This window comes from Chiloscyllium punctatum, chromosome 4 (genome assembly GCF_047496795.1).
Source record: "Chiloscyllium punctatum isolate Juve2018m chromosome 4, sChiPun1.3, whole genome shotgun sequence".
NCBI classification, from domain to species: Eukaryota; Metazoa; Chordata; class Chondrichthyes; order Orectolobiformes; family Hemiscylliidae; genus Chiloscyllium; species Chiloscyllium punctatum.
Window position 1 is genome coordinate 104,615,952 of NC_092742.1, and position 15,953 is coordinate 104,631,904.

Consider the following 15,953-nt stretch of genomic DNA (forward strand, 5'->3'; position numbering starts at 1 on the left):
GTCCTTTTAGACATATTGATAAATGTCTAAAAAAAAACTCTTTCAGATACATTTATAAGATAGAGTGGATAATTCAAATGGGAATACATTGAAGCACAATGCATTACACTTGCATGTCAGCTTGGCTTCATTGATAGAGCTCCCGTATCTGAATTTTAAACAGATTGGTCATTCAAAAGATTTCATTATATAGCATTCTGAGTTGCTCTATATATTCTATAGTATAGTAGATCAGACATTGAATTTATACAACATGCTTCTATATTAGCAGATGCGAATCTCAATAGATGAGTGCAATATATTACTGTGAGAGCATTATTAATCAAAGAAGTGTTAAATCCCACAGTTATGCTTAGTGGCCATTTTTCCAACAGTCAATTAGCCAAACACAATGGCAATCTTAAAACAATGGATGACAATAGTAAGTATATGCTTGAAAAAAATGCTGCAATGCATAAGAAAGGAATCTGATAATATTGCTCAATGCTTACCAGTTCCTGAGGTGCAAAGTTTGCAGAGTCAGGATCTACCGACCAGTAACAGTAATCAAAGGTGAACTCGATCTTCCGCTCCCTTGCATTCCCAGGGCTATCAAGTCGGGAATCCAGCTAGAATGGGATTCAGAAAACATGGGCAAATGTAAACACGATTCCCCATCTTCTAAATGTGCAATTTAAATTCTATGGATGTGTCTTTTGAGGGGTTTGGCCAATTATACTGGTGATATTATCCATTAGAGAACACAGAACGGTACAGCATAGTAACGGACCCTTCAGCCCATGATGTTGTGCTGAACATGACACCAAATTAAACTAATCCATTCTGCCTGCCCTTGGTACATATCCCTCCATTCCTTGCATATCTAAAAGTCCCTTAAATGCCAAACGTATCTGCCTCCAGCACTACCCCTGGCAGCGTGGTCCCGACTCCTACTATTCTCAATATAACAAACCTTGCCCCTCACACCTCCTTTGAACTTCTCCCCTCACCTTAAATGCATGTCTCCTCGTATTAGACATTTCAACTGCGAAAAAGATTCTGATCGTCAACCCTATCTATCCATTTCATAATTTTATAGACTTCTGTTAAGTATCCCCTCAGCATCCATCACTCCAGCAAAACCAACCTGAATTTTTCTAGCCACTCCTTACAGCTGAAACCCTCTTCTGCACTCTCTCCAAAACCTCTACATCCTTCCTGTAACGTGACAACCAGAATTGAACGTAATACTCGATGTGTGGCCTAATCAAAGCTTATAAAGGTGCAACATGACATTCTGAATTGTGTTGGTAAAAACAATGACTGCAGATGCTAGAAACCAGATTCTGGATTAGTGGTGCTGGAAGAGCACAGCAGTTCAGGCAGCATCCAAGTAGCTTCGAAATCGACGTTTCGGGCAAAAGCCCTTCATCAGAAATTAAGGGCTTTTGCCCGAAACGTCGAATTCGAAGCTACTTGGATGCTGCCTGAACTGCTGTGCTCTTCCAGCACCACTAATCCAGATTCTGAATTGTGTACTCAGTTCCCTGGCCAATAAAAGCAAGCATCCCATATGCCTTCTTTATAACCCTATCTACTTGTGTGACCACTTTCAGGAAGCTATGGACTTGAACTGCAAGATCCTTCTGTAAATCAATGCTGTTCAGGGTCCTGCCATTAAATGTATACTTTTCCTTAACATTTGACCTCCTGAAGTGCAGCACCTCACATTTACCTGGATTCAACTGCATCTATCATTCTGCCGCCCAAATCTGCAACTGATCGATATCCTGCTGTATCCTTCGACAGCAATTTACACTATCCACAACTCCACCTATCTTTGTATCATCTGTAAACTTACTAAGCCCCCCCCCCATATATATTTTAATTCAAGTTATTTAAGTCATATATCACAAACAGCAGAGGTCATAATACAGATCCCTGAGGAACACGCCTCATCACAGACCTCCAGCCTGGAAAAACACTCTTTCACCACAACCCTCTATCTTCTATGAGCAAGCCAATTCTGAATCCACATGGCCAAGGCACCGTGAATCTCATGCATCTGAACTTCTGGATGATCCTACCATAATGGACTTGTCGAAAGTTATAGTTATCATAGAGTCATACATCCCTCCTATAGGAAAGATGTTGTCAAAGTTGAAAGGGTTCAGAAAAGATTTACAAGGATGTTGCCAGAGTTACAGGATTTGAGCTATCGGGAGGGGCTGAATAGGCTGGGGCTGTTTTCCCTAGAATGTCAGAGGCTAAGGGCTGACCTTACAGAGGTTTATAAAATCATGACAGGCATGGATAGCGTAAACAGACACGGTCTTAGGGGAAAGATTTAAAAGGGACCTAAGGGTCAATTTTTTCAAAGGCTGGTGCATGTATGGAATGAGCTGCCAGAGGAAGTGGTAGAAAAGCAGAATGTTTCCATGCTGTACATCTCTATGACTCTACGTGACAATTAAACCAATATTCAAACTGCCATCAATGAACTTGATACTTGTGGAGCTCCACTCCAAAAAAAAACTCCAACAAATATCAGGATAGCAACATCATAGGAATGCTAAGACAAGATAGTTGACAGTTAGGGTGTCAGTAGGCAGAAACGGGTACTGCAGATGCCGGAGATTAGAGTCAAGATTAGAGTGATGCTGGAAAAGCACAGCAGGTCAGGCAGCATTCAAGAAGCAGGAAAATTGACATTTCGGGCAAAAGCCCTTCATCAGGAAGGATACTTAGGGTGTCGTTATCAATTCAGTTATCTCAGGTTGTTTGTCCTTGGCCACTGGACATATTGTTAGAGGTGAGGAACAAATATCAGAAACAGCTACCAGCTCCCAACTAGCCCAGGGACACATTGAAAATAATTCAAGTAGGTACGGAAAGTATTAGCAACACAGAACCAGTGCTTTGGTTGTAATGATCTCCATGTAAGACTCCAATGTACAAGACAAAATGAATCACTGGTGACTCCTGTCAAGCTCAAGAAGCCATGTAAACATTTGTCAATTAGCATCATGTAACAGCAAATTGAGTGACACAGACAACTTTTGTTTTTGGTTAATTAGGCTTGGGACACTATCATTAGTGTTTAAAATACATAGGTATTTTAAAATGTAGCAGGCCACTTCATAGACGAAACACATGAACAAGCTTTTTTCAGTGAAAACAATCCCAAATTATATGCAATCCTGAAACACCTGTTTTCACACAAGCTCTCTCTAAAATAAATTCCGCTCTATCACAATGCCAATAAGGAACAGCACATAGCATTTCATACATGGTACTGAAAATGCAACCCAACATTGAAGCTAACCTTTGACCCAAACTCTCCTCAATCGTAATTTGCCAGTCAGTGTGCAATAACAATTTAGAGGATACTCTGAAAATCATACATTGCTATTCCCAATTAGCTTTGGAGCATGGAATAGGTTATATTTGTATTGGTGCACTAAATCTATTACAAGCAGCAAGTGGATTGCTATGCATGCAGTAGCAGTTTAGAACACAAAAGATTAATGAGAGATTGAAGCACTATGGAATATTGAGCAAGGATCAGGTCACACTCGTGTTTGAAATGGTTTAGGCTGTAAGTTATTGGCCTGATCAGGTTACAACACTTTAACAGATTGATATTCACATGTTCAATTAGACAGCAAAAGATTTGCAGAGATTTACAACTTATGACTTTAGAACAAACACCAATTTCTATTTTTCCCTTCTGGCACTTACCCAATCCAAATGCCACGCTGGGGAAGAACACAGCTCTTTACTTAAAAAACTAACACCATGGTTAAATAAAAACATACAATTAACAAATTATTACAAACATTTCTCACCAGGGGATGTACAAGACAAAAAACAAGAAAAATAGGAAGGAGTATGTGAGGGATAGAAGAGAGGGGTGGGGATTATGCACCACAGCCCCTAAAAGCCCAGCTTATTTTTAAAAAAATACCACCAATTAAAACAAAATACCCAGTCACTAAAACCAAGGTTTTTTTTAAAAAAATCAACCTGTTCATAGACAGGATGCAGCTGGAATTTGAACCCGGGACTTTCAAACCCAGGGACAGGGAAACTTTTTATTCATTGACAGGGTGAGGGCATCGCTGGCTAAACCAGCATTTATTGCCCATCCCTAATTGCCCAGAGACCAGTTGAGAATCAACAACATTGCTGCAGGTCTGGAGTCACATGTAGTCCAGACCAGGTAAGGATGGCAGTTTCCTCCCCTAAAAGGGCATGAGTGAACCAGATGGGGTTTTACAACAACAATTGACATGGTCATCATTAGACTCTTGAATTCCAAATTTTCTTTTATTATTGAATTCAAATTCCACCATTGGTCATGGCAGGATTCGAACCAGAGTTCCTAGAACATTATTTGGGCCTTTGCATTAACAGTCCAGCGATAATACCACTCGGCGATTGCCTCCCCTTATGGCACTACCACTGTGCCATAAGAGTGACAAGACCCAGGTGCTTTCTCTTATTGTCTAAATCAACCTTTGCAGAGGCATTATCTCACACCTCTGGACCAGGTGGGACTTCAACCCAAGCCTCCCAGGTCCAGATGCTGCAGATATAGGCCCCTTGCAGGATGAGAAAGGGAAATTAACATTGGGTAATACTGAAACAGCTGAGGCCTAAAATAACTATTTTGTGTCTGTCTTCACAGTGGAAGACGTGTTTAACATGCCAAAGAATGAGGTTAAGAAAGGATTGGACGTGAGAATCTCAATTCAGTTGTTATCACGAAAGGGGTAGTGTTGAGCAAACTTGAGGGTCGAAAGGCATATAAGTTCCGTGGTTCTGATGGAATGCATCCCAGGGTGCTGATCAAAATGGCACAAGTTATAATAGATGTATTAGTGGTAATTTACTAAACTTCATTGGACTCCGGGCAGGTCCTGGTGGACTGGAAGACAGTTAATGTCACGCCGCTGTTTAAAAACGGGTGTAGGCAAAAGGCAGGTAACTATGTGCCAGTTAGCTTAACATCTGTGGTTGGGGAAAATGCTGGAGGCTATCATTAACGAAAATAGTGAAACATCTGGATGAAGGAGGTTCCATCAGGCAGGCGCAGTATCAATTCAAGAAAGGAAAGTTAGGTTGTGTTTGACAAACTTACTGGAGTTGAGGATGTGACAAGCATGGTGGATGGAGGGAAACAGGTGGATGTTGTATACTTGGATTTCCAGAAGGCGTTTGATAAGGTGCTGCATAAAAGACTCATCCAGAAGATAAGAATGCATGGGGATGGATAGAGGACTGGTAGAAAGCCAAGAGATGGGATAAATGGGCACTTCTCTGGTTAGAAATCAGTAGGGAGTGCGGTGCCACAGGGGTCAGTGTTGGGCCCACAACTGTTCATGGTATATATAAATGATTTGAAAAAGAAAACCAAGTGTAACATATCCAAGTTTACTGACGACACTAAACTGAGTGGAAAGGCAAACTGTGCAGAGGATGTAGAGGGTCTGCAGAGAGCTTTAGATAGGTTAAGTGAGTTAGCAAGGGTCTGGCAGATGAAGTACAATGTTGGTAAATGTGAGGTTATCCAATTTTGAAGTAAAAATAGTAGGTCAGAGTATTATTTAAATGGTGGAAGATTGCAACATGCCAAAACTTAGGACTGCTCACACATGAATCTCTAAAAGTTGATTACAGATGCAACAGATAATTAGGAAAGCAAATGGAATATTGGCTTTCATTGCTAGAGGGATTAAATTTAAGAACAGGGAGATTCTGCTACAATTGTACAGGCCCCCAAACAGTAGTCTGGATGTTGGAGGTAAGTTGAATCAGGAGCTGAAATTGGCTTGTCGCAAAGATGTTACTACAGTTGTTATGGGGGATTTTAACATGCAGGTAGACTGGGAGAATCAGGATGGTATCGGGCCTCAAGAAAGAGACTTTGTGGAGTGCCTCAGAGATGGATTTTTAGTGCAGCTGGTGCTGGAGCCGACCAGGGATAAGGCGATTCTGGATCTGGTATTGTGTAACGAACCAGAATTGGTCAGTGACCTCGAAGTGAAGGAGCCGTTGGGAAGTAGTGACCATAATACAATTAGCTTCAATCTGCAATTTGAGAGGGAGTGGGTACAATCTGAAGTGACAATATTCCAGTTGAATAAAGGGAAATATGGAGCTATGAGGGAGCAACTGGCCAAAGTTCAATGGTATAATACCTTAACAGGGAAGACCGTGGAGGAACAATGGCAGATATTTCTGTGTATAATGCAGAAGATGCAGGATCAGTTCATTCCTAAAAGGAAGAAAGATCCCAGGAGGAGACATGGGCGGCCGTGGCTGACAAGGGAAGTAAAGAAGCATATAAGGTTAAAAGAGAAAAAGTATAACTTAGCGAAGATAAGCGGGAAAACGGAGGACTGGGAAGCTTTTAAAGAACAACAGAGGATTAGTAAGAAGGAAATACGCAGAGAAAAAATGAGGTACGAAGGTAAACTGGCCAAGAATATAAAGGAGGATAGTAAAAGCTTTTTTAGGTATGTCCAAGGCAAAAAAATGGTTAGGACAAAAATTGGGCCCTTGAAGACAGAAGCAGGGGAATATATTACTGGGAACGAAGAAATGGCAGAGGAATTAAATGAGTACTTCAGATCTGTGTTCACTGGGGAAGACACAAGCAATCTCCCTGAGGTAACAGTGGCTGAAGGACCTGAACTTAAGGGAATTTCTATTTGCCAGGATTTGGTGTTGGAGAGACTGTTAGGTCTGAAGGTTGATAAGTCTCCGGGACCTGATGGCCTGCATCCCAGGGTACTGAAGGAGGTGGCTCGGGAAATCGTGGATGCGCTGGTGATTATTTTCCAGAGTTCAATAGAATCGGGGTTGGTTCCTGAGGATTGGAGGGCGGCTAATGTTGTGCCACTTTTTAAGAAGGGTGGGCGGGAGAAAGCAGGAAATTATAGACCAGTTAGTCTGACCTCAGTGGTGGGAAAGATGCTGGAGTCTATTATAAAGGATGAAATTACGGCACATCTGGATAATAGTAACAGGATAGGACAGAGTCAGCATGGATTTATGAAGGGGAAATCATGCTTGACTAATCTTCTTGAATTTTTTGAGGATGTAACTCGGAAGATGGACGAGGGAGATCCAGTGGATGTAGTGTACCTGGACTTTCAGAAAGCTTTTGATAAAGTCCCACACAAGAGGTTAGTGAGTAAAATTAGGGCGCACGGGATTGGGGGCAAAGTACTAGATTGGATAGAGAATTGGTTGGCTAATAGGAAACAAAGGGTAGTGATTAACGGCTCCATTTCGAAATGGCAGGCAGTGACCAGTGGGGTACCGCAGGGATCCGTGCTGGGACCGCAGCTTTTTACAATATATGTAAATGATATAGAAGATGGAATCAGCAATAACATTAGCAAATTTGCTGATGACACAAAGCTAGGTGGTAGGGTAAAATGTGATGAGGATGTTAGGGGATTACAGGGTGACCTGGACAAGTTAGGTGAGTGGGCAGATGCATGGCAGATGCAGTTTAATGTGGATAAATGTCTGGTTATCCACTTTGGTGGCAAGAACAGGAAGGCAGATTACTACCTCAATGGTATCAAATTAGGTAAAGGGGCTGTTCAGAGAGATCTGGGTGTTCTTGTCCACCAGTCAATGAAGGCAAGCATGCAGGTACAGCAGGTTGTGAACAAGGCTAATAGCATGCTGGCCTTCATAACAAGAGGGATTGAGTATAGAAGCAAAGAGGTGCTTCTGCAGCTGTACAGGGCCCTGGTGAGACCACACCTGGAGTACTGTGTACAGTTCTGGTCTCCAAATTTGAGGAAAGACATTCTGGCTATTGAGGGAGTGCAGCGTAGGTTCACGAGGTCAATTCCTGGAATGGCAGGATTGCCTTACACGGAAAGACTGAAGCGACTGGGCTTGTATACCCTTGAGTTTAGAAGACTGAGAGGGGATCTGATTGAAACGTATAGGCTTATGAAAGGATTGGACACTCTGGCAGGAGGGAACATATTTCCGTTGATGGGGGAGTGCCGAACCAGAGGACACAACTTAAAAATACGGGGTAGACCATTTAGGACAGAGATGAGGAGAAACTACTTCACCCAGAGAGTGGTGGCTGTGTGGAATGCTCTGCCCCAGAGGGCAGTGGAGGCCCAGTCTCTGGATTCTTTTAAGAAAGAATTGGATAGAGCTCTTAAAGATAGTGGAGTCAAGGGGTACGGAGATAAGGCTGGAACAGGATACTAATTAGGAATGATCAGCCATGATCATATTGAATGGCGGTGCAGGCTCGAAGGGCAGAATGGCCTACTCCTGCATCTATTGTCTATTGTCTATTGTCTATTGTCTATTGTGTTGGTGAGGCCACACCTGCAGTATTATGCGCAGTTCTGGTCTCCTTACTTGAAGGATATACTGGCTTTGGAGACTGTGCACAGTGTGTTCACCAAGTTGGTTCCGGAGATGAAGGGTTACCCTCTAAGGAGAGGTTGAGCTGCCTGGGACTGTACTCGCTAGAATTTAGAAGAATGAAAGGGGATTTTATAGAGATATATAAAATTATGCAAGGGATAGAAAAGATAAAGGCAGGCAAGTTGTTTCCGCTGATGGGCGAGACCAAGACTAGGGGACATAGCCACAAGATTAGAGGGAGTAGCTTTCGGGCAAAAATGAGGCACAACTGCTTTTCCCAGAGAGTAGTGAATCTATGGAATTCTCTGCACAAATAAACAGTATATTCAAGAGATAGTTTTTGCCCAGGAGGGGAATTAACAGTGATGGGAATAATGCAGATAGGAGGAGCTGAGATGATGGATAGATCAGCCATGATCTTAATGAATGGCAGAGCAGGCTTGACCAGCCAAATGGCCTACTCCTGCTTCTATTACTATGAAGCTATGACACTGACACTACCACTGCAGCAGAGTTTGCACATTTTCCCTGTGTCTGCGTGGGTTTCCTCCCACAGTCCAAAGATATGCAGGTTGAGTGAATTGGGTGTGCTAAATTGCCCATAGTGTTCAAGGATGTGGAGGATAGGTGCATTAGTCAATGGTTAAATGCAGGTGAATGGGTCTGGATGGGTTACTCTTTGGAGGGTCAGTGTGGACTTGTTGGGCCAAGGGGCCTGTTTCCACACTGTAGGGATTCTATAATTAAAAAAATATCAATTTCAAATAAAATTGGTTGGGTAGTAAATAGTGAGGAGGACAGCCTTCGATTATAGGAGGATAATGGATAGGCTGGTCAGATGGAATTCAATCTGGATATGGAGGAACCTCTATTATCCGAAAGAGGTGGGCGGGCACTATTTCGTTCGGATAATCGATTATTCGGTTAACCGATTAAATACCTTTCCTCTGGGACTCAGAGTTTCAGTCTGCTCCCTGTTGAAGTTACGAGGCGGCAGCACACAGCGTGCAAACCCCCCACCCTGTCCATCACCACCCCCAACGCCACCCAACCCCTCTGTGGCACAGCCAAACTAGACACCAACAAGACTGCTGCTGCTGCTGCCACTGCCTTTTTTTGGGGGGGGGGGGGGGGGGGGGGGTCTCTGAATAGCAAATGCACAGTCTGTCTCGCACACTCATACTGCAACTTTTTGACAGGTTCTACCTTTGTCCTGTACAAGGCAATGTTAGAGAGATTATCTGGGGAAGGGAGGTTTAGGGTACACCCCTGTGTAGAACTCCAGGGAAAGTGTGGGGAGAGAGAGGGAAGGAAATCATTTAATCACTGTAAACAAAAGACACGATCAGTGTTGGAAACACATCTTTGATGTAATGTTTCTATCGGGATCTTGAGATTTCCTTCAGATAATCTGATATTCGGATAATTGATATCCAGATAATCGAGGTTCCTCTATAAATGCGAGGTGATGCACTTGGGCAGGACAAACAAGGAAATGGAATACATGTTGAACAGGAACACTCTGGCAAGCACAAAGGATCACAGGGATCTTGGTGTGCATGTTCGTTAATCTCTTAAGTGGATAAAGTGGTTAAGAAGGCACGTGAGATACTTGCCTTTATTAGTCAAGGCACAGAATTTCAAGTCAAGAAGTGTGGCGCTGGAAAAGCACAGCAGGTCAGGCAGCATTCAATAAACAAGAGAATTGACATTTGGGCATAATCCCTTCATCAGGAATATGGAAGGGGAACAGAGATAAATAGAAGGGTGGGGTGGGGCTTGGGAGGGGGGGGGGGGAAAAAAAGAGGTAGCTGGGAAGGTGCTAGGTAGATGCAGGTGGTGGGTGACTGTGATAGGTCATACGGTAGGTGGAGCAGATGGGGGGGGGGGGGGGTGGGGGTGTGAGGGGTGGGAAGGAAGATGGACAGGTAGGACAGTTCAAGTGGGAGGACCCGAGTTGGAGGGCTAGATCTGGGATGAGGTGGAAGGAGGGGAAAATGAGGAAACTGGTGAAATCAATTTTGCTGCCGTGTGCTTGGAGGGTAGCATAGAGTTTAAGAGCAGGGAAGTTATGCTAAAGTGTTGATGAGGCCACAGCTACAGTATTGTGTGCAGATTTGGAACCCGCGTTTTAGGAGGGACTTGATAGCATTGGAGAGGGTGCAGAGGAGATTAACCAGGATCTTGTCTGGGCTGGAGCATTTCAGTTAGAAAGAGGGAGTCTGGACAAAATGGAATTGTTTACCTTACAGCAGAGGAGAATGAGGAAGGGGGACACGATTGAGATGTATAAAATTATTAGGAGTATGGACAAACTAAAGAGAAAGAAACTTTTCCCTGTGACGGACAGATCAATGACCAACAGGCATAAATTTAAGGTAAGGGGAAGACAGAAGGCTTAGAGGAAATCAGGGAAAACAATTCTCACCTGAAGGGGAATCTGAAACTCACCAACTGTCAGGGTGGTAAAGGCAGAAACCCTCTTAACATGTAAGCAGTATATAGATGTGCACTTCTGGTACCAAAACATACAAGGCTACGGGCCAAGAGCTGGAAATGGGAATAGATGAGTAAGGTGCTTATTGTTGACCGGTGTGCACACAATGGTGCTGTCAATCTCTTTGACTCTAAATTAAATATCCTTGAATGATTCTATGACTATACTATCAGTTTACAACAACAAAGTCAGCCAAGCATCAGTTAGCAGGCAGGTGGTAGTTTAGTTTGGGATTATGTTCGGCATGGACTGGTTGGACCGAAGAGTCTGTTTTCATGCTGTATGACAATGACTGTGACCTTTTGTGTTCCTTCAATCATGCCATAATTCCATACTTAATCAAAATAATCCACATGCAGTTTAAAAAAGGTCTGAAGGTGAACGTTGTTGTACTTTGCTACATCATGACATTTGTTTCCTTTCTAATTGATTTATGCTATTTGGTAGCTGGACTTGTAGGTCTACATTTGTTTTAGCATGGTCAGTCACTTGGATCGATTGAGGAATTTTACATCCCCCAACATACAATTACCAATGCTATCTAGAAGGGGGCAACTGTTCTGTAGGGTATGAGATTACTAAGATCAACATGCAGCATTCTTTACAATACAGCGAGACACACAGTTTGCAAAGGCACAAGAGAGGTCCAGCATCTTAATAAGGGAAACTGTGATGATATGGGGCATGGGTTGGCTGTGATAGATTGGGAATGTTACTGAAAACAATGATCGTGGATAGGCAATGACAAACATTCAAAGAGTGAATAAGTGAACCACAAAAGTTGTTTATTCCTGTCTGGTGCAAGAGTAAAGAGAACAGTATCCAACCAATGGTTTAACAGTGAAGTTAGAGATAGTATTGCAGGCATTTAAGTTAGCAAGAAGAAAAACAACAGATCTGAGGATAGGTTCTGGAGAACTTAAGAACTGACTATGCAAGTTCTATAGGCATGTAAAGGGAAATGATTGGTGAAAATTACATTCAGAAATGCAAGAATTTATAATGGGGAGCGAAGAAATGGTTGACTAACTAAATTCATACTTTATTTCTGAATTCACAAAACAGGACACAAATAACACCAGAAATCTGTACCAGGGTTGGTACAGATCAGGGCCAAATGGCCTCTTTCTGCGCTTTGGGAATTTATGATTCTATGTAGTTTATTTGGACTTTCAGAAGGCTTTCATCAAAGTCCCATCTCAGAAATTAATGTGCAAAATTAAAATACAAAGAATTGGAGATAGTGTATTGAGGTAGATAAAAAAAAAGCTAAAGAAACAAGATGCATAAGAATAAATGGGTCTTTTTCTGAATGGTAGGCAGTGACTAAAAACGTCAACTCTCTTGCAACTCAGATGCTGCCTGACAGTGCCACACTTTATCACCCCTCACAGATTGTATGCCTTCCTATTGATATAATTTCTCAATTTACTAACAAGACAACTGCATCCCCACTGCCTGTCCTTATGACAGAATGCATATACCTTTGATATTCAGTTCCCATTCCAGATCCCTTTGCAGCCACGTCTCTGTGACAGCCACACCACCATACCTGGCAACTTACAATCTGTACTACAAGCTTATTTACTTTGTTTGGTATACTGTGTTCATTTAAGTACAATTCTTTCAGTCCTGCGTTGGCCACCCCCTTTCTTATAACTGTCTGTTTATCTGCTGTGTCAGAAGTTAGATTCCTCACCCTGTCTGTACTTTCTGTCATATTAGTTGTTCTGGAAGCTTTAATAACCTCCCCTGAGCCCTCTTCCCCTTTAACCTTTTCCATAATTTTCCATGCAACTGAACCCATACTTCCACTATTTATTTTAAAGCACTACCTACCATTCTAGTTATGTGATTTGGCAGGATTCTGGTCACAGCATGATTCAGATGGAGCCTGTTCCATCGGAACGCTTCCCGCCTTCCTTTGTACCGGTACAATGTCCCACAATTTTGAAATGGTTTCATAGAATCACAATATCCCTACAGTGTGGAAACAGGCCACTTGGCCCAATAGGTCCACACCAACCCTCCGAAGAATAACCCACCCTAGACCCATTCCCCTAACCTATTTCTCTACGTTTACCTCTGACAAATGCACCTAACCGTCCCTGAACATTATGGGCAATTTAGTGTGGCCAATTCACCTAACATGCACATCTTTGCATTGTGGGAGGAAACCAGAGCATCTGGAGGAAACCCACGCAGTGCAAACTCCACACAGTGGCTGGAATTGTACCCATGTGAGACAGCAGTGCTAACCACAGAGCCACTGTGCCAGCCTTTTTGAGGCACATGTTTTCCTTTTTAATCTTGGTGACCCTGAGCCAACTTGCTCATGGCTCAGGTAGTAATCCACAGATTAGTACATTTCTGGTTCTGCTTTTCTAATTTAGCTCCTAGCTGCTCATACACCCTCAGGTGAACCTACCTTGACCTATATTGTTGGTACCTATGTGGACCACAACTGCATAGAACATAAAAGCACAGTACAGCCCTTGATGTTGTGCCAACCCCTAGAACCAGTCTGAAGCCCATCTAACCTACACTATTCCATTTTCACCATAAACCTATGACTTCTAGTTCTGGACACCCCCACCCCAGGGAAAAGACTTCATGACTTCATAAAACCTATAGCAGGGAGACCAGAATTGCACAAAATATTCCAAAAGTGGCCTAACCAATATCCTGTACAGCCACGACATGACCTAACTCCTATACTGAATGCTCTGAGGAATGATGCTTTGGTCAATAAAGGAAAGCATATCAAACACCTTCTTCACTATGCTGTCTACCTGAGACTCCACTTTCAAGGAACTATGAACCTGTGCTCCAAGATCGCTTTGTCCAGCAGCCCTTCCCATTAAGTGTATAGGTCCTGCCCTGATTGGCTTTTCCAAAATGCAGCACCTTGCATTTATCCAAATTAAACTCCATCTGCCACTCCTCTGCCCAGTGGCCCATCTGACCAAGATCCCTTTGTAATGAGGTAACCTTCTTCGACGTCCACCACACCTCCAATTCTGGTGTCATCTGCAAACTATTTATTACGTTCACATCCAAATCATTTATATAATCCCTCAATTTCTACATTTGTCCATAGCTCCTAGATTCTCACGACTTAAAATGTTCATTAATCCACATTAGGATCTGCGTCAGATCCAACTTCCTACACTAAGCTCCATCTGGTAGAGATGTACCTGCTCTCAATCCAATATCCCTTTGTAACTTATTGTTGAAGTTACTGGATTTACTAAAGCATCTAGCTTGATTTTGTCAGCAAACTTTATTTATAGTTCTCCATTTTATCAAGAACTACGACTCCACCCAATCGGAGGAGATATCCACCATTCCTACTCCATGTCCTATCTCTGAATTAATTTCCTATCCAAGCGAATAGGTTGCTTCCAAAGCTTTCCCCTCCATTTGTAAATAAACAATTTCTTACATTGAATAATAGTTTAATTATTTTGAAAAGATAGTGAGATACTTTCTGAAATAGAAGAATTGATCATTTAATCAAAGAGAGCAGCATTAAACCAGATGTCATATGGAGAAAAAGTTCTGGCACAAACCACAGAATTGGAGTCATAGAGATGTACAGCACAGAAACAGACCCTTCGGTCCAACCCGTCCATGCCAGCATCCAGCCCATATCGCTCCAAACTCTTCCTATTCATACACGCATCCAAATGTCTCTTAAATTTGCAATTGTACCAGCCTCCACCACTTCCTCTGGCAACTCATTCCATACACGTACCACCCTCTGCGTGAAAAAGTTGCCCCTTAGGTCTCTTTTATATCTTTCCCCTCTCACCCTAAATCAACGCCCTTTAGGTCTGGACTCCCGACCCCAGGGAAAAGAATATGTCTATTCATCCTATCCATGCCCCTCATAATGTTGTAAACCTCTAAGGTCACCCCTCAGCCTCCAACACTCCAGGGAAAACAGCCCCAGACTGTTCAGCCTCTCCCTATAGCTCAAATCTTCCAACCCTAGCAACATCCTTGTAAATCTTTTCTGAACCCTTTCAAGTTTCACAACACCTTTCCGATAGGAAGGAGACCAGAATTGCATGCAATATTCCAACAGTGGCCTAACCAATGCCCTGTACAGCTGCAACATGACCTCATTACTCCTATACTAAATACTCTGACTAATAAAAGAAAGCATACCAAACGCCTTCTTCACTATCCTATCGACCTGCGACTTCACTTTCAAGGAGCTATGAACCTCCACTCCAAGGTCTCTTTGTTCAGCAACAGTCCCTAGGACCTTACCATTAAGGTGTGTAAGCCCTGCTAAGATTTGCTTTCCCAAAATGCAGCACCTCGCATTTATCGGAATTAAACACCATTTGCCACTTCTCAGCCCATTGGCCCATCTGGTCAAGATCCTGGCCCATCATTTCTCTAAATGAGCATTATCCCACCTTTTCAACTATAATCTGCACATTTTTTTTTTACTTAAATGATCACTTAATGCTCTCTCGAATGACTCAATTGGACTGGTTTCTACCACATTTCCAGGCAGTGTATTCCAAGCTGTTGTGTGAGAAAAAGTTATGATGTTGCAAATCACTAAACCAGTGCCCTCTTGCTCTTGATCATTTAAAGTTTCTTCCTATTCACTCTGCCCGGACATCATTATTTTGAAACCTTCTAACAAATCTCCTCTTAACATTGTCCTCTCCACAGAAAACAATCCCAACTTCTCCAATCTTTCCTCATAACTGAAGTTTCTCATTCCTGGAACCACTCTTGTAACCTAGTCCCCAATCTCTCCCCAATGCATTCACACCCTCCCTAAAGTGTGGTCCTCAGAAGTGTACACAATACTTCAGCTGGGGTGTAACTAGCTTCAAGTACAAGTTCAGGATAATCTCCCTGCTCTTGTACTCTAGACCCTTATCAATAAAGCTCACGATACTGTAGATTTATTAACATCATTCTCCACATATCTTGCCCTTTTAATGATTATGGAAATATCCAGCCAGGTCATTCGACCCCTGCACATGCTTTAAAGTAATACCTGTACTTTATAAAGTCTGGTCATGTTCTT

At 42.6% G+C, this 15,953-nt stretch overlaps 1 protein-coding gene across 2 annotated transcripts in view; it reads right to left on the reverse strand.

The window, feature by feature from the left end:
* Nucleotides 1–15,953, reverse strand: part of stard9 (StAR-related lipid transfer (START) domain containing 9) — a 282,626-nt gene that overhangs the window by 246,616 nt on the left and 20,057 nt on the right. For both annotated transcript variants that reach the window (XM_072569468.1, XM_072569469.1), the window contains exon 3: nucleotides 492–608. In XM_072569468.1, coding sequence (XP_072425569.1) covers nucleotides 492–608 — 117 coding nt within the window. The remainder of the gene's footprint in view (nucleotides 1–491; nucleotides 609–15,953) is intronic.